The sequence below is a fragment of the Gorilla gorilla genome, chromosome 14 (genome assembly GCF_029281585.2).
Source record: "Gorilla gorilla gorilla isolate KB3781 chromosome 14, NHGRI_mGorGor1-v2.1_pri, whole genome shotgun sequence".
NCBI lineage: Eukaryota > Metazoa > Chordata > Mammalia > Primates > Hominidae > Gorilla > Gorilla gorilla.
Genome location: NC_073238.2, coordinates 94,224,644 through 94,250,464, shown reverse-complemented (window position 1 = coordinate 94,250,464; position 25,821 = coordinate 94,224,644). Strand labels below are relative to the sequence as shown.

Here is a 25,821-nt window from a genome sequence, read left to right as displayed (position 1 = left end):
TCAATTTTTAAATTTTGTTTGTAATTGACAAAAACTGTATATATTTATGATGTATTATATGATGTTTTAAAATGTGTATACATTGTGGAGCGGCTAAATTGAGCTAATTACCATGTACAGTACCTCAAATATTTTTTTTTGTGCAAGAACACTTAAAATCTACTCTCCTAGCAATTTTCAAGCATTGACCAATTTTTTATCTCAATCAGGTAATGGAGACTCATATGCAAACATTCATACTCTGCACAAAGAGGGTGCTGAAGCACTGGGTTAGGAAGCACTGGTAAATTTATAAGATTTTTTACAAGACCTAAGTTAGTCTCTTGTACACAATTCTATTAATACTTTGCTGTCTATGAAATTTTCCACAATGCTCACAAGCTGGGGTTACAATGATATCAGAAGCAGGTAAAAACAGGGAGCTTTTCTTTATGGACATGTTCCAATTCTGGCTGAGGATTACATTTACTTTCTAAAACAGGGTGCTGGAAATGATGACAATGAGGGAATGGAACAGTAACACTTCACACCTTTCTCTCCAAAAGGGGTAAAATCAACTTTTCTCAAAGCACACTTAACAAGACTTAATGCTTCCTACCTTGTCTTTAGAATTCTATCCTATTGTATGGAAGTTAGGGCAGTAAATGATCTACGGTCCATAATACTCTTTAAGGTCTCTGGGCAAACACCCCCTGAGAAAAGGAGTTATTGGGACTTTCATAGCTAGAGAGGAATCAATCTACTTCACTGAGAGATGTGCATGTTCATTTACAAATATATGTGTTCTAAGTAACCGAGAAATGATTTAGACAAAAATACCCTATTTAGATCTATCCTCCTTCTCTATGATGTTCCCCTCAAAGCAACAAAAATTCTTATTGACTCAGCTATATTATGCCACTGTGTTAAGAGACTTACTTTCCTCCTCTGTGAAGGAAAAGGCATAAAAAATAAATTCGGAGTTTACTGTCTTTATCTACCTTCATAACTGTGTCCAAAGCTATTTATGTTGACGTTTAACCCTGTGTGTGCTGGAAGAGGGTAGTGGGAGCAGGCATAAATAGGGTTATTGCTGATAAAAGAAACACATTCAGGGCACATGCTCTTCTCTCAGAGGATCTGCTCGCTGGGCTCTGACCTCATAGCAGCTAGAGGAGAATGCCATACATGGAAGCACATCTCTCTCCCTTGACTCCTCACCTAATTCTAGCTTTCCTGGGTGAATTGATTTTTTTGTCTTCTTCCCGAACAAAATGGGGTGAATCCAGGGATCTGAAATGGCATCTCTCAAGTCTGAAGCAAGAAAAAAAAAAGGCAAAAAATTCTAGCCCTCCTTGCAGCCACACTAAAATGTAAATAATTTCTGCCTCTTACCTGGCTGCAGAATAGTAGATGTGTATGTATCTCACTGACTCTCCATTACTGAGACAGCCACTCCGTTTACCAGAGCAAAGAATAATATACATGTATCTCATTAACTCCATTACTAAAACATGTAGATGAGGAAGACAGAATGCTTGATCATCATTCCAAAATTCTAGAGTAGAATGTTATCAAAAAAAAAAAAAAAAAAACAGCTGACAAAAATAATTTGAAGGCCTTGTAACATTTCTCTGTGTTTTTTGGCTACCTTGAGTTCTTTCACAGTCACCAAACTGGCTATGCTAATACAGAAAACATAAATAGAAAAAAAAGATGATTCACAATTAAAATGATAGGCCATGGAATTCAAACTATGTAAGAAGAGAAATAAGTACATGGACAGCAAAGAGGTCAACGGACTTGAGGTCCAGGCAAAGAGAAGAACTTTCCAAGTGGTGGTAACCAGAGTGAGTGAGTTTAGGATGGGAAGTGAAGGCTAACACATGAGGGGCCTGAAATCAAAATTTAGGAAGGGATAAGCGGGGAAGACCAATAGAAAAGAGGAAGTCAAGGGATAAAGAAGGTGAATTTAACTAGGAGAATGCCAATTTCAACAAAAAGTGACCACACACATAAGCAACAGTAGAACAAATACAGTAACCCTTCAACAATACACGGGTTAGGGACACCGACCCACCTGCATGCGGTAGAAAATTTGAGTATAACTTTGACTTCCCCAAAACTTAACGACTCACAGCCTATTGTTAACTAGAAGCCTTACTGATAACATAAACAGTCGATAATACATAAACTAGTATCTACATGTATTTTATGCATTCATGACAGGCCTTTTCTTAATTTTTTTGATATTTCTAAGCTATGCAATTTGTCCCAAGTTTTTTCAAATTGCTGCAGATCTCCAAAATATTTTTCCAATATATTTATTTAAAACAATCTGCATACAAGTAGACCTGTGCAGTTCAAACCCATAATGCTCGAAAAAAATCTACATACACACTTACACACAAAGAACTGTTTTTAGTATTACTAAATGTATATATCAATTAACAAAAATAATTTTATCAAAAGAAATGATGAAATTTTCTTACTCTTTGAGATGTTTCTGCTGCTGCAGCTGCCATTGCAGCAGCTTTAGCCTTCTCAGCTTCATCGTATGTAGGAAGAGAGGTAGCAACGCTATAGGGAGGTGGCACGGGATAAAACTCACCGTAAACTTCTGTATCTGAAGAAAGAATTCAAAAAGAATAACCAATAAAATCTATTTAATTTTGTAGCCATAGCCATGACTTAATAATTTACAACTGGCCACTAATACAGGACTACTATTGCTATTATAGTCCTATGTTATAAGCTATAAAATATATAAATTACTATTACAATCATATATCTTATTTTAGTCCAAATTTATTATAAAGAGAAAGAATGGATAAATACCGTCTAAAGGCTAATACACTAAACAAGAACCTCTAGAATGAAATTCTGAAAAAGAGTGCCAGACAAGAGAAGAATCTCATAATATATGAGTATTCTCTATGTGCTTATTAGTATGCACAAAGAACTTAGTTTACTTGCCCACTATCTCACAGCCAAAAAAGCAAAAAGAAAAAGTAATAATAATAACAAACATTTACATAGTACTAACCATTTCATATACCACTTCTGTATACATTGATCTTAGCATCTCTGAGATTCAGGAAAGTTAAGTTACTTGCACAATATTAAACATTTAAGTGGCAGACACAGGAAGCTCCTGACCCCAAACACTTTGCTCCGATAACATACAAGGGGTAATTTTTTTACACATCTTGATTTCAGCAACTGCTCTAATCTCTTAAGCAAATTCAGTATTTCCCTTTGCTAAAAGATTCAAGTTTTACTTTTTCACTCTTGTCCCTTTCTCTTCCCATTTTTTCTTTATCCAGCTAGTTCTTTAGATTTCCTTTTATAAGTATTTCTCACCCCAATTTTTGAAATATAATCTCCAGAAATACATTACAATAGAAAATACAGACTGCTTATTTTAAAAATAAAACCCATCCCTTATTACAACATAAGTAATAAAGTAAAGTGCTATACAGGTCAATCAACTCATTAGACTTATGCTAGAGTCACTGACACACACACAAAAAAGGCAGGTTCTAAAAGTAGCATACACCACACTGTTTGACATCACTTTTGTATTTTCCTCCATTATAACAACAGTAGTTTTATATAAGCATACCTGGTTTTATACACTTTGCTTTAGTGCATTTTGCAAATACTGTGTTTCTTACAAACTGAAGGTTTGCGGCGGCAATTCCACATTGAACAAGTGTATCAGCACCATTTTTCCAAGAGCATGTGCTCACTCTGTGTCTCTGTCCTAGTACTTCTAGCAATATTTCAAATGTTTCCAGTGCTACTATTGTATCTTTTATGGTGATCTGTGATCAGTGATCAGTGATCTTTGATGTCACTATTGTAATTGTTTTGGGGCACCACAAACTGTGCCCATAGAAAACAGGAAACCTAATTGATAAACACTGTACGTGTTTTGTCACACGTCTCTCACTCTAATTCAAAAGCTAGAAACAATCAAGCCTAGCAAGGACAGCATGGCAAAAGCCAAGATACACCGAAAGCCAGACCTCTTGCTCCAAACAGCCAAGTTATGAATGCAAAGGAAAAGTTCCTGAAGGCAATTAAAAGTGCTACTACAGTGAACACATGAGTAATAAGAAAGGGAAACTACTTTATTGCTGATATGGAGTAAATTCTAGTTCCAGTTAGAAGATCAAACCAGCCACAACATTCCTATATGCCAAAGCCTGGTTCAGAGCAAGGTGCTGACTCTCTTCAAGTCTATGAAGACTGAGAGAAGTGAGGAAGGTAAAGAAGAAAAGTTGGCAGCTGGCAGAGGTTGGTTTATAAGGCCAAATCAAAGAAGCCATCTTCATAAAAGTGCAACATGAAGCAGCAAGTGCTGACGTAGAAGCCGCAGCAAATTATGCAGAAGATCTAGCTAAGATCATTGATGATGGTGGCTATGCTAAACAACAGATTTTCAATGTAGATGACACAGCTTTCTACTGGAAGATGCCTTCTAGGACTTTCATAGCTAGAGAGGAGTCAATTCCTGGTTTCAAAGCTTCAAAGGACAGGCTGACTCTCTTGTAAGGATTTAATTCAGCTGGGAACTTTAAGTTGAAGCCAATGCTCATTTACCATTCTGAAGATCACAGAGCCCTTAAGAATTATGCTCAGTCTACTCTGTGCTCCATAAATGGAACAACAAAGCCTGATGACAGCACACCTGTTTATAGCATGGTTTACTGAATGTTTTAAGTCCACTGTTGAAAGCTCAGGAGAAAAAGATCTTCCAAAATATTACTGCTCACTGACAATGCACCTGGTCACTCAAGACCTCTGAAGGAGATGTACAAGAAGATTAATGTTGTTTTCATGCCTACTAAGACAACATCCATTTTGCAGCCCATGGATCAAGGGGTCATTCTGACTTTCAAGTCTTATGATTTTAGAGCTATATTTCATAAGACGATCGCTGCCACAGATAGTGATTTCTCTGATGGATCTGGACAAAGTAAACTGAAAAGCTTCTGGAAAGGATTCACTATTCTAGATGCCATTAAAAACATTCAGGATCATGGGAGAAGGTCAAAATATGAACATTAACAGGAGTTGGAAGTTGATTCCAACCCTCATAGATGACTGAGGGGTTTAAGACTTCAGTGGAGAAAGTAATTGCAGATGTGGGAGAAACAGCAAGAGAAGTAGAATCAGAAGTGAGGCCTGAAAATGTGACTGAATTGCTGCAATCTCATGGTAAAACTTAAATGAATGAACAGTTGCTTCTTATGGATGAGCAAAGAAAGTGATTTCTTGAGATGGGAGATACTCTTGGTGAAGATGCTGTGAACATCGTTGAAATGACAAAAAAGGACTTAGATTACATAAGTTTAACTGACAAAGCAGTGGCAGGGATTGAGAGAATTGACTCCAGTTTTGGAAGAAGTCCTAGTGTGGGTAAAATGCCATAAACAGCACTGCATGCTACAGACAATTCTTTTGTAAAACAAAGAGTCAATTGGTGTAGCAAACTTGATTGCTGTCTTATTTTAACAAATTGCCACAGCTGGAGCCGGGCACAGCAGCTGGCACCTGTAATCCCAGCTACTCGGGAAGCTGAGGCTAAAGGATCACTTGAGGCCAGGAGTTTGAGACCTGCCTGGGCAACATGGGGAGACTCCACCTTTAAAAATATTAATTTTTTTTTAAAATAGCTGTCCCTGTAGTACCAGCTACTCAGGAGGCTGAGGCAGGAGCACTGCTTGAGCCCAGGAATCCAAGACTACAGTGAGCTATGAAAGCGCCACTGAATCCTGTCTCTAAAAAAAAGAAAAGAAATTGCCATAGCCACCCCAATATTCAGCAACCACCACCACCCTGATCAGTCAGTAGCCATCAACACTGAGGCAAGATCTTCCACCAGGAAAAAGATTATGACTCACTGAAGCTCTGATGATCATTAGTATCTTTTAGCAGTAAAGTTTTAAATTAAGATATGTACATTTTTTAAACATAATGCTACTGCACCCTTAAGAGTATAGTGTAAACATAACTTTTGTATGCACTGGGAAACCAAAAAATTCATATGACTCTCTTCACTGAGATATTCGCTTTACTTCAGTAGTCTGAAAATGAACCAGCAATATTTCTGAAGTATGCTTTTATTTTTTTACATTTGTTTACAATTTTGTCTAACAGAATTTCTTGCATTTTCAACCTAAAAATACATTTTACTCTAGCAATACTTCTACTGTATTTTCATGCATATAGGTCTTAAAACAATTTTTAGTGCTATCAATAAGAGCTAAGGACCTGCAGTTAGGTCATTTTTAATCTAATCACATGGAATTGGTACTAGCAGTATAATACTGAATGTTACCAAACACAAGACACAAGAGTCAAATTCTTAGAAAAGATTTATTATCAGGGTGTAAAAACGTAAGTGGTCAAGTAAACAGATTTCTTTAGTTCTGAAAGAGTAGAAGCAAAATCTAAGTAAAAACAATGTTTACAAATTTTAAGGCAGTAACATTAAAACTGTAAATTTTAAAAACCGGAACAATGGCACACATTATCCAAGGAGATGTGATCATTTATAATAACAAGAATGTAAATTTCTGAAAGGTTTTAATACTCAAGATAGAAAAAAAAAATCCCTACCACTAATAGATGAAAGTTGGGTAGGAAAACTCAATTGCTACAGCTTTAATTTTCACTTTTAAATTTTACTTATTTTTATCTACCCTTTTAAAAGAGTGGTTCTCAACCAGAGGATTTAAAGTCTGGCAAGCTCCAGCTCCAAATCCTCCTCTTAGAAGTTGTGTGACCTCAAGCTAATCACTTAAGCACTATGAAGCTCCACTTTCTCATCCATAAAACTGACACAGCAGGGCTATTACTTGCTATTATGGGATAAAATAAAAGAGTATTCAAGAGGACTCTGTAAACTGTGAAGCATTACACAAATGTCACGTATTATTATTTATGTTACTCAGATCTATAAAAACTAGCCAAAAAGTGACCTAATGGAGAATATAATCTCTGCAAAATCTAGCAGAGCTCATGTTTAAAATACAGTCATGCATCACTTACTAACACAGATATGTTCTGAGACATGTGTTAAGCAATTTAGTTTTTGTGGAACATCATAGAGTGTACTTACATAAACCTAGAGTGTAGAGCCTACTACATAACTAGGCTATATGGTATATAGCCTATTGCTCACCGACTACAAACCTGTACAGCATATTACTGTACTGAATACTCTAGGCAACTTAACAATGTTAAGTATCTGTGTTATATAAATACATCTAAACATAGAAAAAGTACAGTAAAAATATGTTCTAAAATATTATTATAAAGTGGCCGACCTGGATAGGGCACCTACAATGAACAGAGCTTAGAAGACTGGAAGTTGCTCTGGGTGAGTCAGTGAGTGAGTGACGAGTGAACGTGAAGGCCTAGGACATTACTGTACACTACCGTAGACTTTATAAACACTGTACGCCTAGGCTACCCTAGATTTATTTTAAAATATTTTTCTTCCTTCAATAATAAATCTCAGCTTTCTGTATTTTTACTTTATATACTTTTAAATTTAACTTTGTGACTCTTTTATAAGAACACAGCTTAAAACACAAACACATTGTACAGTGTACAAAAATATTTCCTTTTTTATATCCTTATTCCACAATCTTTTTTCTATTTTTTAAATTTTTTAAACTTTTTTTTTGTGTGACAAGGTCTCACTCAGTCACCCAGGCTGGAGTGCAGTGGCACATGGCTCACTTCAGCCTCAACTTCCCAGTCTCAATCGTCTCACCTCAGACTCCCAAGCAGCTGGGACTACGGGTGTGCACTGCCACACCCAGCTAATTTTTGTATTTTTTGTTGATGGGGGTTTCGCCAAGTTGCCCAGGCTGGTCTCAAACTCCTAGGCTGTGATCCTCCCACCTCAGCCACCCAAAGTACTGGGATTATAGGCATGTGCCACCGTGCATGGCTAGCTTTTTTATTAAAAACTGCAACACAAACACGCACACTAGCTTAGGCCTACAAAGGGTCAGGATCGTCAATATCATTGTCTTCCACCTCCACATTTGTCCCACTGGAAGGTCGTCAAGGGCAATAACACACATGGAGCTGTCATCTCCTATGATAACAAACGCCTTCTGGAATACCTCCTGAAAAGATCTGCCTGAGGCTGTTTTATAGTTAATTTGTTTTTTATAAGTAGAAGGAATACACTCTAAAATAATAATTAAGATTAATAAATATACAAATCAGTAATATAGTCATTACCATTATCAAGTATTATATACTGTACATAATTGTATGTGTTAGACTTGTACACAACTGACAGAGTATTGGATATGTTTACACCAACACTGCCACAAACACTGAGTAGTGCAACCTTACGACAGCTACCATGTCACTAGGTGACAGAAATTTTTCAGCACCGTTGTATACACATGCAGTCTGTTGCTGGCCAAAATGTTGTTATGCAGCATATGACCATCTTTAAAGAAAGCGAAAACAACCCAATTACTATACCATCCAGACTAAGTGATTATTTTTAACATATTTTGGAATTTCCTTTACGTGGAAATGTTCATCTATTTCTTAAATAATGGGGATCACATCATATATGTCATTTTATATTCTACTTTTTAAACTTGCTATTTCAAAGTGTGTGATATCAGTAAACAGCCTTCAAAAAACCTAATTTTAATGTTTATGCAATATTTAAACATACTATCATTTGAAAACGTATTTAATGATTCCCCTATTTTGAGCATGTGTGATGCTTCCCTTTGTTAGTTATTAAAGTCACTTGCTGTCTTCGCTTCCTCTCTACCTGTGCTCTTTTTAACCCATTATATGCTAGGTTTCTATTTGTAACACTCCAAAGAAACCATTATGGCAAAAGTCACCAGTGACCTTCCAATAGCCAAAATCATAGGACACCGCAATTATAAAACATGACTGTGGACTTTAGAATTAGATACATCTGAGTTCGAATTCTGTCTTTACCACTGAGAAGCTATGCGAACACAGGCAAGTTATTTAATTCTCCATGATTGTTTTCTCCTCTGTAAAATGAACCTCATTTTTACAGATGTGATTTACTCAGGATGGCTGGAAAATCAGATGAGCTATATACCTAAGAACTTGGGAGAAAGGGCAGGTATGCAGTAAGCACACAGTAAGTGCTAGGTATAATCTTTTTAAATTCTTGACCAGCCACTTCTTTTTAAAATTCTCTCCTCTCTTGGCTTCTAGAATATTCTTTTCAGAGTCCTCTCCTACCTGCCTAATAGTTCTTCTTTACTTGTGTTGCTAGTCTTCAAGGTTCTTGTGTTACCCTTTATCTAACTTCATTCTCCTGAAGGTCCTTGGATGACTCTATCCTAGTGTTTCTCATAACTCTTCAGCTTCTCTTTTGTTGACCTGCTAATATTCCCCTACTCACTGTTAAATGTTGTAGTTCCTCAGCATAGACAACTTCTTCCTCCTCTCTACTCTCTTCCTTGCTATTTCATTCATGGATTAAGAATTCAACTACCAACTATACACAGTTGATTTACAACATTTATTTCTAGCCCAAACCTCTCCTCTGAATTTCAGGCTTATTTGATGTGGGTCTATCTGTTATCATTTGACTGCCTGTTTAATATATCCTCTTTAGTTCTCAAAGGCACCTAAAATTCAACATGGCCAAAAAATAACATTTTGATCTTCATTCCAAACCTGTTCCTTTTCAGTAATACTTGGGCATCATTCTTAACCCCTTCTCCCTCATCCTTATCCAATCTGTCACCAAGGCATTGATTTTTACTTCCTACATATTGCTTGAATCCACATACTCTTCACCACCAGCACCCTAGTCATACTACCAGCATCTCCTGTCTGAAGTTTTAGCAGCTCCACCTCTTCTCTCCATCTGCTAAGAGCATAAGTTATAGATCTCACTAATATTGCTAAAACTTCAAAACATTCACAAATCTGAAACCAGAAGAGATTAGAACATGGCATGAAAACTGTGTATTTCAGAACATGGAGATGGCCTAGCTTAAAGACATATAATAACATATTTCATTTCATCAAAAATTAAAAGAGAAAAACCATATACAATAGTTCTGCCTTATGCACGGTTTTGCTTTCCACAGTTTCAGTGACCCCAAGGTCAACTGCAATCCAGAAATATTCAATAGAAAACTGTAGAAATAAACAACTCATAAGTTTTAAATTGTGCATTGTTCTGAATATCATGATAAAATCTCACACCAACCCACTGTGTCCTGGCCAGGATATGAATCATCCCTTTGTCCAGTGTATACACGCTGTCAACACTACCCACCCATCAGTCATTAAGCAACTCTAGGTTATCAAATCTACAACTGAAGTATTGCAGTACTTGTATTCAAGTAACTCTATTTTACTTAATAATAGCTCCAAAACACAAGAGTAGAGATGCTGGCAATTCAGATGTGCCAAAGAGAGCCATAAAGTGCTACCTGTAAGTGAAAAAGTGAAAGTTCTTGCCTTAATAAAGAAAAAAAAGTAGGCTGAGGTTGCTAAGATCTACAGTAAAAACGAATCTTCTATCTGTGAAATTGTGAAGGAAAAAGAAATTTGTGCTAGTTTTGCTGTCACATCTCAAACTGCAAAAGTTTTGGCCACAGTGTGTGATAAGTGCTTAGTTAAGATGGAAGAGGAAGTAAATTTATAGGTGAAGGACAAAAGCAGAAACATGTTCCGACTGATGGCAATGTGTTGCACCAGAAGGCACTGAGCCTATACAAAGATTTCAGCAAGGAATCTCCTGAAACCAGACACTGAGCCATTTACTGCAAATAAAGAAAGGTCACACAGATTGAGGATTAGGTTTGGACTAAAAAATATAAAATTACTGGAGAGTCTGTGTCTGCTAATGAAGAAGCTGCTGTCACATGTCTGGCAGAGTTGAAGAAGCTGATTAAGGAGAAAGGATACCATCCAAACAAGCTTTCAGTTGTGATGAAACTGGGCTCTTCTGGGAGAAGATGCCTGAAAGAACTGACATTTATCAAAGTACAAAGGAGCCATCAAGGCATAAAACATGGAAGGACAGATTAACTCAGGTACCGTGTGGTGACACTGCAGGGCATATGACAGAGCCAAGCATAGTGTACAAAGTGAAGAATCCATGTGCCCTCAAAGAAAAAATGAAAAATTATCTGCCCAAATTCTGGCAACATAATTAGAAAGTATGGGTGACAGCTATCTTGTTTATGGAATGGTTCCACCAATGCTTCATCCCCAAAGTGAAAAACTACTTGGAAGAAAACAAGTTGAAATTTAAAGTCCTATTAATAATAGACAATGCAGCTGACCATCCTGAATCTGTTTGCTATGAAAATGAAAATGTCAAGGTTTTACTTTGACCTGCAAATATAACCTCATTGCTTCAGTCCCTTGACCAGTGCATCATCTGGTCAGTCAAGGCCACATATACTTGCCTAGTATTTAATCACATTTGATCAGCAATCGATGCAGACCCTAACATGACATAATACAGGGCTGGAAATCACTATTGCTGATGCAGTAACATTCATCAAAGCTGCAACTGATGAATTAAAACCAGAAACTGTAGATGTCTCCCTGAAGAATGTTTGGAGTAAAGTTATGAATGATTTTAAAGGCTTCTTGGGGATCAGCAGAGAAGCCAGGAAAATCACACAGCAAGACAAGTTGGTGGAGAAGGATTTGCCAATATGCTTGATGAAGAAGTAGAAGGGCATACTGATGGCCATCAAGAAGTGTTAATAATGAGGATATGGAAGAGTTAGAGTCATCTACAGAGGAAGAGGAAGATGAAGAAGAAAATGAAGCAGAATCAGTAACATGGCCATTACCAAAATCTGCTGAAGTGTTTCAAATGGCACAGACATTAAATGTCAAAATTATAGAATATGATCCTTAATGAGGCACAGTATCAAAGTCACCCATATGATCACTGAAGCACTACAACCTCTGCAGCAATACTTCAATGAGTTAATAAAAAAGAGACAACAACTTCCAGTTACAATGTTCTTCCAAAAGGTTTCAGCAAAATAACCTCCAACTATCAAGGATCCATACTCATCGACATCATGATGGTTTTGCAGTCCAGGATCACCTGAAGAAGACAATCCCCCTTCTGACATATCATCAGAAGATCAATAGTAGCCTTAACACTACATCACAATGCCTATGTCATTCACCTCACTTCATCTCATCATATAAGCATTTTATCATCTCATATCATCACATGAAGAAGAGTGGGTATTCCAAGAGAAAGAGGGACTACATTCACCTAACTTTTATTACAGTATTGCCATAACTGTTCTAGTTTATTATTAGTTGTTGTTAATCTCTTACTGTGCCTAATTTATACATTAAACTTTATCATAAGTATGTATATATTAAAAAAAACACAGTATGGGCTGGGCGCAGTGGCTCATGCCTGTAATCCCGGCACTTTGGGAGGCCGAGGTGGGCAGATCACCCGAGGTCAGGAGTTCGAGACCAGCCTGACCAACATGGTGAAATGCCGTCTCTACTAAAAATACAAAATTAGCCAGGTGTGGTGGCACATGCCTGTAATCCCAGCTACTTGGGAGGCTGAGGCAGGAGAATCGCTTGAACCCAGGAAGTGAAGGTTGCAGTGAGCCAAGATCACGCCATTGCACTCCAGCCTGGGCAACAAGAATGAAACTCCATCTTAAAAAAACAAAAACAGAAAAAAACAAACAACAGTATGTATAGAAAAAACACAGTATTTATAGGGTTCAGTGCTAGCTGTAGTTCTAGGCATCCACTGGGATTCTGAGAACACATCTCCCTTGGATAAGGGGGCTTGCTGTAATTTTAAAATCAGGTACCAAAAGAAGACTCCAAGGTTTCTGGCCTACTGAAGCCATTTATTGAAATAGGAGAGACTGTAGAAGGAGAAGGTTTGGTGCTACGGGGAAGGGTAAGTATGCAGTTGTGAGAGTTTTAAAAGTTAGTCTTCAAGTTCTTTAAAACTCCTCTCATCAAGAAGTAGAGATGAATTCCTCTCCTCTTGAATAAGGACTAAACTTAGTGACTCATTTCTAACAACAAAATATGGCATAAGGGATACCATGTGACATTTGAGACAGTATCATAACAGGTGATAGAGCTTCCATCTGACTTTCTCTCAGAATGCTTGTTCTTGGAACCCAGCCACCATCTACTGAGGAAGTGTAAGCCACAATAAGAAGCCACATATAACTGTCTTGGCCAGTAGCCCCAGCTGTGGTCCTAGCTGAAGCCAGTATAAACCACCAAACTTGTGAAAAAAGAAGCTTTTGAGATAATTCCAACCCCAGCCACCATCAAACAGTCACATAAGACTCTAGGAGAGAAGAGCATAGTTCAGCCCAGTCCACTCCCAGAACAGTAAGAATTAACAGTAATAAATGATTGATATTTTACTCTATTACATTTTGGGTAGTTTGTTACACAGCAATAGCAATGGTAGTCACAACAAAGGGATCACAATTTCACTCTTAAAATTATTCATAGTATCTTTCATTACTCAGACAAACATCAGTAGGAAAACAACTCATTTTCTTTCTTCAAAATTACAATCAAATTAATTTTTTTAATCTAAGGTAGCAAAGTCTTATTATTATATTGTGAAAACTTGTAAAATATTGAAGAATTACTATTTAGCATAAAATAAATTTTAACAGGCATCAAACCAGCTGTTAAATCTTATAGCTAACGACAAAATTGTTACCAACATAAAAACTGTGCATAAAACTGCGCAATGAGCAAGCATAATCATCAAATAAACATTTTATACAAATAAAAGGAGTAGGCCAGGCATGGTGGCTCACGCCTGGAATCCCAGCACTTTGGGAGGCTGAGGCAGGTGGATCACGAGGTCAGGAGATCGAGACCATCCTGGCTAACATGGTGAAACCCCGTCTCTACTAAGAATACAAAAACGAAATTAGCCAGGCGTGGTGGTGGGCGCCTGTAGTCCCAGCTACTCGGGAGGCTGAGGCAGGAGAATGGCGTGAACCTGGAAGGCAGAGCTTGCAGTGAGCCGAGATTGGGCCACTGCACACTCCAGCCTGGGTGACAGAGTAAGACTCCATCTCAAAAAAAAAAAAAAAAAAAAGCAAAACGAAAACCAAATAAAAGGAGTAAGCATGTATTAGCTTCATTAGTGAGGACACCATGAAAAAATGATTTTCAGTAACTACACAAAAAAAGTAAATGAATTTGGTAGAAGAAATATTGAGTTTACACATTCCAAATGCAAAAATGGTAACCAGAGAAAGCTGACATTAATTTGAGAGCAGTAGATGATGTTAAATACAGAATAAGATGAAAAGTTCTAGTGAAAAATTTTTTCTGTTAAAATATTTTTCAGTAACTGATTTTTAAAATGAAAATGTTTCATGAGTATATAAAATATTTAGAGAAGTTATTTAGAATTTATTTAGAAATTATTAGACTAGAGAAGTTATAATCACATATAAAATTAAAGAATCATCAGATAGTATACTAAATCACACTGGTATACAAAAGTGATCAAACTGAATAATTAATCATTGCTTAGGAAATAAAAATTGTAACCAGAAAAATAGATTAGTTCTTTAGAGTGACCTGAATAAGATGAACAGTAGCAAACAGGAATTATTGCCTTGTATTCAGTAATTATCATATGTATGGGATATCACTACGTACACCCTTCACCTACAGTCACATATACCACATTCTCATTCACACTCACCATCATCTTGTTTTATGGTTATATAAGTACGTACACATACATACATACACACATATATATGTGTGTATACATTTGTATATTTATATGTGCACACAGTATGTATATACATATATAAATATCCATGTGTATATATGTTTATAAGCCCATTAACAGACTTGATAATTACATAAAACCAAAATGTCAAAAAAAAAAAGAACTAATAAAAACATTACTAGATGTTTCATACCTGAAGTTGTAGGTACTTCCACAGTAATACTACTATACGGTGGAGGGGAAGAGTCAGTTTCAAGTGCTGGTGCTGAAGACGCAGCCTGCACAATCTGCTGTGCTGGGTTTGAAGTAGATGGCTGCTCTATAGCCGACGATTCTGAGTTATCCTCTTCATTAAGAAGCTAAGAGAACAAAAGAAAAAGAAAACATTAATGTAATGCTAATTATTTTTTAAATTTTAAGCTGATTTTATCATTTCAGACACACTATCGCTTTTTGGCCAAACACAAAGAAAATGGCATTTTTAGATCGTATACAAAATCACACTAGTATTTCAAAGTTTTTGAAAAACAATTTGTAAAGACTTAGTTATTAAGAAGTTCAGAATTTTCAGTTTCTTTACAATAAAGAGGAAGGTCAAATTAAGAATTTATAAAGAAAATATCATGATTCAAAATAAATACAAATTCATATGATCCTAAAGTAGATATCAAAGGTCTACCACATCCCTTGGATAAGGGGGCCTACTGTAATTTTAAAATCAGGTACCAAAAGAAGACTCCAAGGTTTCTGGCCTATTGAAGCCATTTATTGAAATCGGAGAGACTGTAGAAGGAGAAGGTTTGCTGCTACAGGGAAGAGGAAGTATGCAATTGTAACAGTAGAGTTATTACATACTACAAAGAAAAGCAAAAATCCTAATAACATAGCCACGATACCATAGCTACTACCATCTCTTCATACTTATGAGCCTCCTGAAAAAATGTGTGAATCTAGAATAATCAGAAATGAAAGATGAATTAATGAAATGGAATAAAACAGATAAACATTCTAAAAATGTGGAGTACGCTAAGTAGGTTTTCCCAAGTACAAAAAAAATTACTAAAGCAAGGCTGGGCGCAGTGGCTCACACCTGTAATACCAGCACATTGGGAGGCCAAGGTGGGTGGATCACTTGAGGCCAGGAGTTTGAGACCAGCCTGGCCAACATGGTGAAGCCCTGTCTCTACTAAAAATACAAAAATTAGCTGAGTGTGGTGTCGCACACCTGTAATCCCAGCTACTCGGGTGGCTGAGGCAGGAGAATTGCTTGAACCCGGGAGGCAGAGGTTGCAATGAGCCAAAACTGCGCCAAGGCACTCCAGCCTTGACATTGTCAAGGTGACAGAGCGAGACTCCGTCTCAAAAACAAACAAACCAACAAAAAAAATTACTAAAGCAAAATAAGTTGATGTGTATATAAAATTCTAGCAAATGCTCTTCATCTCAACAAATTCCTTGAAAGTTAATAAATGCTAATAACATGTTGAGATCTTGAATTACTTAACTCAATCTCCACAACAACCTAGGAGATCCTAGGAGACAGAGACTGTTATTATCACCAATAAAAGGAAAACAACAAACAGGAAGTGCAGAAGCTAAAGTAACTTGCCATATGTCACAACAGTAAGAAAGGGTAGAGTAAGGAATTAAAGCCAAGCAGTGTGACTGAAGACGTTTTAGTTCATTTATGGTAACCTTTGAAATGGCCATTCCTCACAAATTGGTAATAACTACATGCAGAAACTAAGATGAGTCAAAGGCATCAATACGATTAAAAGTGATTGATCAAGAAGTACTTTGATCCTTAAATATATTTGGCAAAAAGTCTTATTAAAAATTTTTAAGATACTTTTAAAACTGGAATCTCTATTTCAAAAGAAACTACTGGTTTTCCATATTATTTAATTTTCATATTTTAATTTATTCCTGTTACTCTAAGAAATTCAATGTTAAAAATAATCTCCCAAATAAATTTTGTCACAGAGCTAGTATACATACCAATTTGAATGTGATGTAGCAAAATGAATATGAATTTTCGAATTTAGAAAGAACAGCATGTTGGACTGGGCACAGTGGCTGGCACCTGTAATCCCAGCACTTTGGGAGGCTGAGGGAAGCGGACTGCTCGAGCTCAGGTGTTCAAGACCAGCCTGGGCAATATGGTGAAACCCAATCTCTACCAAAAAATACAAAAAATGGTCAAGTCTGGCATGTGACTGTAGTCCCAGTTACTAAGGAGGCTGAGGTGGGAGAATCACTTGAGCCTAGGAGGATGAGGCTGCAGTGAGCCGTGACCATGCTACTGCACTCCAGCCTGGATGACAGGGTAAGACACTGTCTTAAAAAGAAAAAAGAAAGAAAGAAAAAAGAAAGATCAGCATGTAAATTTTTGCTCTACCTTTTAGGACTTCTGATAAAATCTTCTCCATGTCTTAGTGTTCACCTATTAGCTCTGAATGCAGCCAAAATCCTCATAGGTTTGTAAAATAATATTTGGAAAGCATCTAATATAACAACCAACACACTGAAGGATTTAACAAATACTATTCTCCCACTTCTTCCCTTTTATTTAGTTTATTTCATCACCTTAAAGAGAAATTATGTGGTACTCTCTAACAATCCAGTCAGTAGTCACTCATCTCTGAAATAAATAAGTAAACGCAAAGTAAAACAGGAGGTCAATTTACTACACATTGCTTTTTCCATGTCTTGGTAAATGATCACACTAGCAAAACATTTTTGTGAGATAGTAAATGTATTATAACTTAACAAAACTGTCATAACCATGCCTAAAATCATTTATGAAGTTACTAAGACCACTCTTTCCACAAACATCATAACATTAAGATTTACATAATGAGATCAATTCACATAAATTGAATTCAAAGACCAAATAATCATAAGTGAATTTTATGATTATGAGCCTTATGAAGTTTATATTTCTTGCAGCACTTTTCCAAGTAGGCACTAAATGACTACCCTCTTGACTAGTGACATGTTGCACCTGGTATTACAATCCATCTCCCATGTCTTCCTACTACATGGTACCCAGGAGAATTCCTCACTTAATTATCTTTAACTGATAATATTTTAAGACCAAAAATGTTAGATCAGCAAGGTAAGCCCAATAAAAGTGTAATACAGATGTCTACTTGTTAATATCACCTTAACAATTAATTGTGAAGGTGTCAAAAAGGGAAAACCACTTTTCCACATCTCTTATTAAAGCTGCAAATGCAGATACAGCGAGCTTTACAAATGAAAAATCTTATATGCAAAACAGCACTCTTCCAGTTTCTCAAAAAAAACACTTTACTACATTGAATACATAAATGTGCTCCCCAGAATGACCAACTTACTTTCAAAAACTGTCAAAATTTACTCAAATAACTAAAATGAAAGGAATAACTACAAACACTTTTATATATAAGCTCCAAAATGAAGCTTTGGAGCCTATAAAACATGCCCTAATTTATTTCAACTGCCCTAGCTAACACCTACGGTTTTGACAAAATTATAATATGTGAATATTACCATGCATCAACAGTAAAACCCACTAACTCAGTCAACAACCTCTGCCTACTGTAGCATATATAACTTTCAATTTACTTTAAACAAAATTCTGTAATTTTGATATCTTTGCCGGCAATAAAATTGCCTCCGTGAATTAACCAACTTTGACTGCCTTTTAAACAAATCCATCACAAGGGTTAAAATAAAATCATATTTATCAAATTAGACAATTCCACTTGAGAATAATTTCTCTTAATCATGTTCTCCAATGGTTCTATTTGACATTCATTAACAATTATCTCAACAGCAAAAAAGGGAGGAGAGGGGAGACAGGAGAGGAGGGGACCTACTTGTATACAGTGATGCCTAAGCTCTGTGCCCTATTTATACATCACCTCAAAAGCCATCATTCCTGCTCTTCCTACTTATGAGCCTCCTGAAAAGTTGTGGGCAATATAGCACACGAAAACTAAACTGTCTTTAATATATCAACCAGGGTGGTGAAAAGTTGTATAGTGAATGAACCGAAATTGTTTTTTGTCTAAAGAAAAAAAAAATGACAACAGAGCTCTCTTAAAAGCATTTGTAGCTAGTCTTTATAGATATATACTGAGCATTTTTAATAACAAGAAAACTGTAAGCATTATGATTAACTCTAGCTGGAAGTACAGCCTTCCAGTGCATAAAGATTGTTTCTTTTACTTTTATTGGCATGTATCCTATATAATAACCTTTAATTCTATCTTAAGGTGATAAAACATTAATGTAATAACTGGATGCTTTCCTTTTGAGAAGCTAGAGACCTCACTGAATGTTCTCTAAAAGAACCAAGATAAGAATGTGTAGATGTGCTATCAAGTGTTGCTTGGCAAGCGGTGCACTACATTAGAGTCTGGTGGGTCAGCCAGCAATGTGACCTCTTCTCATTTCTTTTCTGTTTTAATTTGGATGTAGGTTAGACCTACAGGAAGAGAAGTGTAATTTTTAAAAAATCATTTTTTAAGTAGTAAAAAAAAGTGATCTAAAAAACCAATGAATATGTATACTATCATATTATTACTATATTTAGCATCAGAGGGCAGATCCAGGAACAAGAGTCATTGCAATGAGATAAATTTTAGCTCAATAAAAAACTTGGCTCAGTGTAGTGGCTCACACCTTGTAATCCCTTTGGGAGGCCAAGATGGGAGGATCACTGGAGCCCAGGAATTCAAGACCAGCCTGGGCAACACAAGGAGACCCTGTCTCTACAAATAATAAGTAGACCTAGCTACTTGGGAGGCTGAGGCAGGAGGATAACCTGAGCCCGGAAGGTGGACGCTGCAGTGAGCAGTGATCGCACCACTGCACCCCAGCCTGGGTGACAAAGTGAGACTCTGTCTCCAAAAAACAAAACAAAACAAAACAAAAACTTTTTTACTATTGGAGCTACCCATGGCACTAGATTTTTAGTGAGGCAACAAATACTTTCATGCAGAGTTTGGATGATGATCTGGCAAGGCTGTGGTATAACTAGAGTGAGCATACACCTGTTTTTCCCAAGATACTTCCACTTTATACTTGTTGTTCCAGGGTCCCACCCAATTCATCATGTTCCAATTTTGTAAAATTAAATAGTCAATCTATATATCATGAACCTCTTGTCCTCAGTGGAATATTAGAGCAGATGACAAAGGCTCCTTCTAACTCTAAGATACTATGACCCCTGCCCCCCACCCAAAAAAAAAAAAAAAACCTTAGAGTATATCATTCTGTGTCACCTTTTTAACACCTGATTTAGGGGGAAAAAAAACAGATTAGAATTACAATAAAATCAAATAGCAGAGTCAAGCTACTCATTGAAGTTACCCAAGAAGAAGGTGAGCTACCTCATCTGTGCTCCTAGGAATTAATAGCAGGTGATAAGAGATCTCTGCAGACAGCCTAAGTGTTCAAAACCTACAGCTCAGAAGAAACGTACCCATTAAATAGTGCTGCTCAGCATACTGAGCTAGATTTTCTACCAATAAAACTGACTTATGGCAGTCGTTCTCATATAAACACTCAATTTGGCAAATTAGAATTTTCTTAAATTTAGGGTTATTTTCGAAATGTCTTTTCCACTAAACCTCTGCTGTCTCTAGACACTTTCCTGCTAGTGGGAGCTAGCATATGACAAAGCAAAAATATGAACCATTAGGAAACAAATCTATAAGCTGAAAACAAATATTAATGTAAAAACTGCAAGTTAGCAAATCATGCCTAATTTTCAGCTTCTTGTTTTGAAAACAAAGTGATGTGGTTTTAAATTTTATAATATAACACAGGTATATCTTCTGCTAGTAAAAACATTTCTTGTTAGTATGACAGAACATATCTGTACAGTTGTATGCCACATAATGACATTTAGTTCAACGATGGGACACATATAAGATAGTGGTCTCATAAGATTATATCATACTTTTACTGTACTTGTTCTATGTTTATATATACAAATATTCACCATTGTGTTACAACAGTATTCAGTACAGTAACATGCTGTACAAGTTTATAGCCTAGGAGCAGTAGGCTATACCATACAGCCAAAGTATGTAGTAGGCTATACCATCTAGGTTTGTGAAATTAGTCTACGATGTTCACCCAATGATGAAATCACCTATTGCATTCTCAGAGCATATCCCCATTGTTCAGCCACACATGACTGACTGTATTTTATGGTCTACACAAAGAGCACCATGAGCTCCAATCCAGATGCTCAACTGCTATTGAAAATGATATAATCTGGAATTGTAACCAAACAACTTTGAAGAATGCAAATCAGAAAGAGTATCTTTTTAAAAAAATGTAAGGGGGGGGATAATTAAGCAGGCAAGAAGTGATGAAAGAATAGAAAACAAAACTTATATTGTCAGACTAGACTGTTTTTCTGAGCTCCAGGACTGTATAACCACTCATTAATCCTTTGCTTTAAATAACACTAAGCATAATCACATACAAAAAAGGAATCTGTATTTATATATGTTCAACTATTTTCCTCCTAACCCTCACTGCTTAGCTAACTCTACATATTGTTCAGATTTCAGTTTAAAATCAAGTTCTGAGGAATGCCTTTCTTGTCTCCCAAATGTAGATTAGAACTCTTTAATATAATCTTAACTTTAACCCTGTTCTTCAGAGTACTTATCACAATAGCAATTTTATTTATGTAATCACTCATTTACAACCTTTTTCCCAGCTAAAGTAACAGCTCTCCAAAAGTGGAGGTTATGTCTGTCTTGTTGAACACTGTGAAAATATTAAATAAAAGTAAGTCCCCCAAAGTACTCTGCTTCAGCTTCTGTTAAAATTTAAAGAAAATATAATATAGGTCACCAGTCATAATGACATAAGATGGAAAGCCCTGAGAGAGAAGAACCTTGCTAACACATGTATTCTGCCATCTCTAACAGCTAGTACTACTTTTCTTATATGTTGCCATTACTTTTAATGGCAAAACCACAATTACTTTTGCACCAACCTAATACATTAAAGGAGAGAGGGCTGGAGAACATTAACTTCTCAAAACAAAGAAGCCAAATGGGTGGGATAAAGATCTTATATAAATTTCTATTTAAAAAAGAATCACAACTCTGGTCAAATTCCTTTTCATGTGTTAAAACTGCAACATAAATATACTAAATACCAAGATTCCCTCATGGAATACAACATGCTCTATATGGCACATTCATTAGTTGTGTTTACACTCCTTTAATTAAAAGAGATATGCTTCTTGAAATCTTACAAAATATTAACAAAAACATACTCTCTTCAAAATTCTATTTACCTTACTCAGATCTTAGCCAAGAAAAAAAGTATTTACAAATCTGTCCTACAATTATGACTTTTTATCAATAGGTCAATGTGATCTGAACATATTAATAGCTTGCTGATCTCCTAATCCTTAATGGAAAAAAAAAAAAAGAAGAGAAAAAAACCAGCATAAAGGAGAGGAAAACATGAGTGTGCTGGGTTGACACCTTCTCACACTTTCTTTCCTCTAAGGTTGTCTATCTTCCAGGACGCTGCTCCCTGCTGGGCTCCACTCACCCTCTCAAAGTCTTCTGAAAATCCAACAATCTAGCTCCCATCAATTTATCATGAAAAGTCCACAATGTATGTCATTAATATCTATATGTTTCATCATGGGATGATGTTCAGCTCACTTTTTGTAGTTTTATATCACAATATGTGTTAGACATATTTTAAGTTTACTTTTAAAAGATGACATTTTTTGAAGTCTGGCAACTAACTTGAGTTTGTGTCTCTCCATAGTATAATATCTTGATTTCATTAAGGCATGGAACTTTTTGAATATTTGCTGGTGACTATGCTGTGTGTTAAACAAAGTAGACATGTGACTGTCTCCCTAAAATCGTTTCCATAACTCTTTCATTGTAAGTCCACAGTAATTTCTGTGGGAATTAGCCCACCAGACTCCAAGGCTAACCCCAACTACATTAATCAGGATACTCCTTTGGCATGGCAACTGGTTCCCAGCCAGCATGGCTCTCCTCCTGGGCAGGATACCTGGGTCAAAGGTAGGTGATAAGGTAACCTAAAATGATCCAATTATAGTAAAGACCATGGCACATTTTAATATTCATGTAAATTAACCAAGCTGACTAATTTCCAAGACAAATATGGCTTCCATCAAATTATGTTTTAATAAAATGACAACACAGAGTGATCCTGGTTTTTAAGATTTTCCTCCTTAAGTGGCTTGGAGACCATAATTTAGAAACCCAAATAGAGAAGCTACAACCACAGGACCAGCCCAAACTGGGCCTACTCTGTCAATAACAAAATGTCAAGTACCTTTTAGGTGTAACAGATTCAGAGACTGCAAGACATGTAGCCTGGTCATGTGCAATAGAAAAAGCTTGATTTCTAACAATCCCCACAACCAAAGAATCCTCCCCTCAGAACCAAGAAGACTGGGATGTGACCAAAAAAAGGGGTTCATTGGCCCAGAAGATCTGAGGCTACAATCCGCATCAATATACCTTTCCACAAATGGTCAAATGTGCAGCTCTCCAATCAGACCCGCCAAGCCAACATTCCTAAATCCTTTTCCTGGCCCTCTGATCCCTTAAGAGTTGCCTTAGAACCTAAACTGGGGAGACAGATTTGAATCTGTTCCTATTTTCTCACTTACCAGTTTTGCAATAAAGCCTTTTTTTTTCTCAAAAGCCAGTGCCACATACTATTGGTCTCTGTGCATCCATAGGCAGCAACGGCAAGCCCATGTGCTTGATAACAAAGCTGCTTCGATGCATTTTTTAAAAGCAGAAGACATTTTAAATTATAGTATTTGAATTTATAAAACTATTTAAATTTTTAAGTCTTCAAAATATTCCAATGCTTTGGTTTTCACAAGCTAACGTAGTAGTATTCTATCCAACAAAGGCACTGACAATATAATGATAATGGTAACTGGTAATCAAAGGTTTTGTTTCCTTAATCAAATTAAGTAAGGACATTTTGACAGATTCTCCAGAAAGTTTCTGATTTGCATGTAACAAAAATTAGTCAAAAATGGGGTGGCTGGTAAAGTTTTAAAAGTAAAATTGTGCAAAGAATATATGCATAATACTAAAAGACTGAAGTCTCACACATTAAAGCATAGAAAAATAACAAAATATTCAGCAATCAGAATCTGAACATTAAGAGGTTTTAAAAGCAAAACTATTTAGGGAGAACAGAAAACAAGAACTAGTAAATTCTAACTGCAACCATTTCCTTCCAGGAAACATTCACTTGCAAGTCTGTGCTGCTTTCTGAGCCCCTGGGGTCTTAGGGACACCTGGCAATCTCTAATTAGATTTGGGAATACGTCTGCCTTCCCAATCAGATCATAAGCTTTTGATATTTAGGAAATATGCTTTGTTCATCTTGGTATCTCCTAAATCAGCTAGCAGAGTTTAGGGCATAGAATTGGCTTCATATTAAATATACTGTCCTCTAGGCCTCCTAGAGTTTTTCCCTCATGGAAATGGGAGCTTGTCAAATAATGCATGCAATATGCACTGAACACCTCAAGATTCAGTATCACACACCTCACAGATTTCTATGATTCCCACAGTGCTTTACATATATAAACCTGAAATATTTCATCATTCAACTGTTACGAGGCAGTCACCATAATTTAGTAAGTAAATATCTGACCCTAAAAGTTTACTAAATTAAACAGTGGTTTCTGAAAACTACAGGTCACTGAATATATATCCCAAAGAAGAATGTAAATTCCAACCCCACATCACCCAAGTCTTTATAATAAATAACTACTACTTTCGTGATGGCCATGCTTACCATAGCTAGACGAGAAAGCTAAGGAAATCAAAATATTGTACCCCAAATTATACGTCTTTGACATAATTTGAGATTGCTATTCAGAGGGCCTGCAAACAGAAGTAGCCCTGAAAAGCTGTGTTTTGTGGGAGATTTCCATTTATAGAGAAAATCTACATTGATGCAGCCAGGCTTTCTCTGAGGGCCTTCCGTTGTCCAATCCAGGAAAGTTTAACTGAGAGTCTGACACCTCTAAAGTCTAAAACAAACATTCACCATCTGTTGTCTGAGGGCTGCAACCCATGAGGTTTCACCTATATAACAAGGCCACCCTTTTTTTTTTTTTTTTTTTTTTTTTTGAGACAGAGTCTTGCTCTGTCACTGAGGCTTGAGTGAAGTGGCAAGATCTCAGCTCACTGCAACCTCTGCCTCCCAGGTTAAAGCTATTATCCTGCCTCAGCCTCCCAAGTAGCTGAGATTACAGGTGTGTGCCACCAGACCTGGGTAATTTTTGTATTTTTAGTAGAGACAGGGTTTCACTATGTTGGCCAGGCTGGTCTCGAACTCCTGACTTCAGGTGATCCGCCTGCCTCAGACTCCGAAAGTGCTGGGATTGCAAGCTTACAAGCATGAGCCACCGCACCCGGCCAATAAGACCATCTTTGATAGCCAAGTCCTCCTCTTCTCTCTATCCCATTACCTGTTTTGCCACTATAACCTATTTTGCCACAATCCAAGCCCCATTCTTTCTATAACCTCAAGATGGTATATAAGCTTCTGAATCCATTGTGGGGTTGGCAGTAATCACTCTGTGGTTGTCCCCTGTGTGCATCTTCATAAATTTTTACTCCATTTTTCCTATTAAGCTGCCTTTAGTCAGCTGATTTTTCAGAGAACTTTCAGAAGGCAATAGGGAAGTAGTTTTCCCTTGGCTCCTACACAGCCAATAGTAAAAAGGGTCAAAAAAAAAAAAAAAAATCACCATGGGCTCACCTTCTCCCATCACAGAATCAAAGAGTAGGCTACGGTCAGTGGATTAGGGATTAACTGCCTAATACTTTTAATACACTGATGGAAAAAGCATCAGTGACTTACAACACAGCAATAATAGCAAATGTTCATATACAGGACTTCTGCCTGTCAAAAAAAAAAGTACACTCTTAAAAAACATACAAAAAAGAACAAAAATAGGTCACAAAAGGGACAATTTTTTATGCAGGTTAGTA

The 25,821-nt window shown here is 36.6% G+C and overlaps 1 protein-coding gene across 3 annotated transcripts in view; it reads right to left on the bottom strand.

Moving 5' to 3' along the window:
- The window catches only part of NDFIP2 (Nedd4 family interacting protein 2), a 74,710-nt gene that overhangs the window by 19,923 nt on the left and 28,966 nt on the right, over positions 1 to 25,821 (bottom strand). For all 3 annotated transcript variants that reach the window (XM_031001197.3, XM_055360418.2, XM_055360417.2), the window contains exons 2-3: positions 14,970 to 15,135; positions 2,472 to 2,605 (exon numbers count right to left, since the gene is read on the bottom strand). In XM_031001197.3, the coding sequence (XP_030857057.1) occupies positions 2,472 to 2,605; positions 14,970 to 15,135 (300 nt within the window). The remainder of the gene's footprint in view (positions 1 to 2,471; positions 2,606 to 14,969; positions 15,136 to 25,821) is intronic.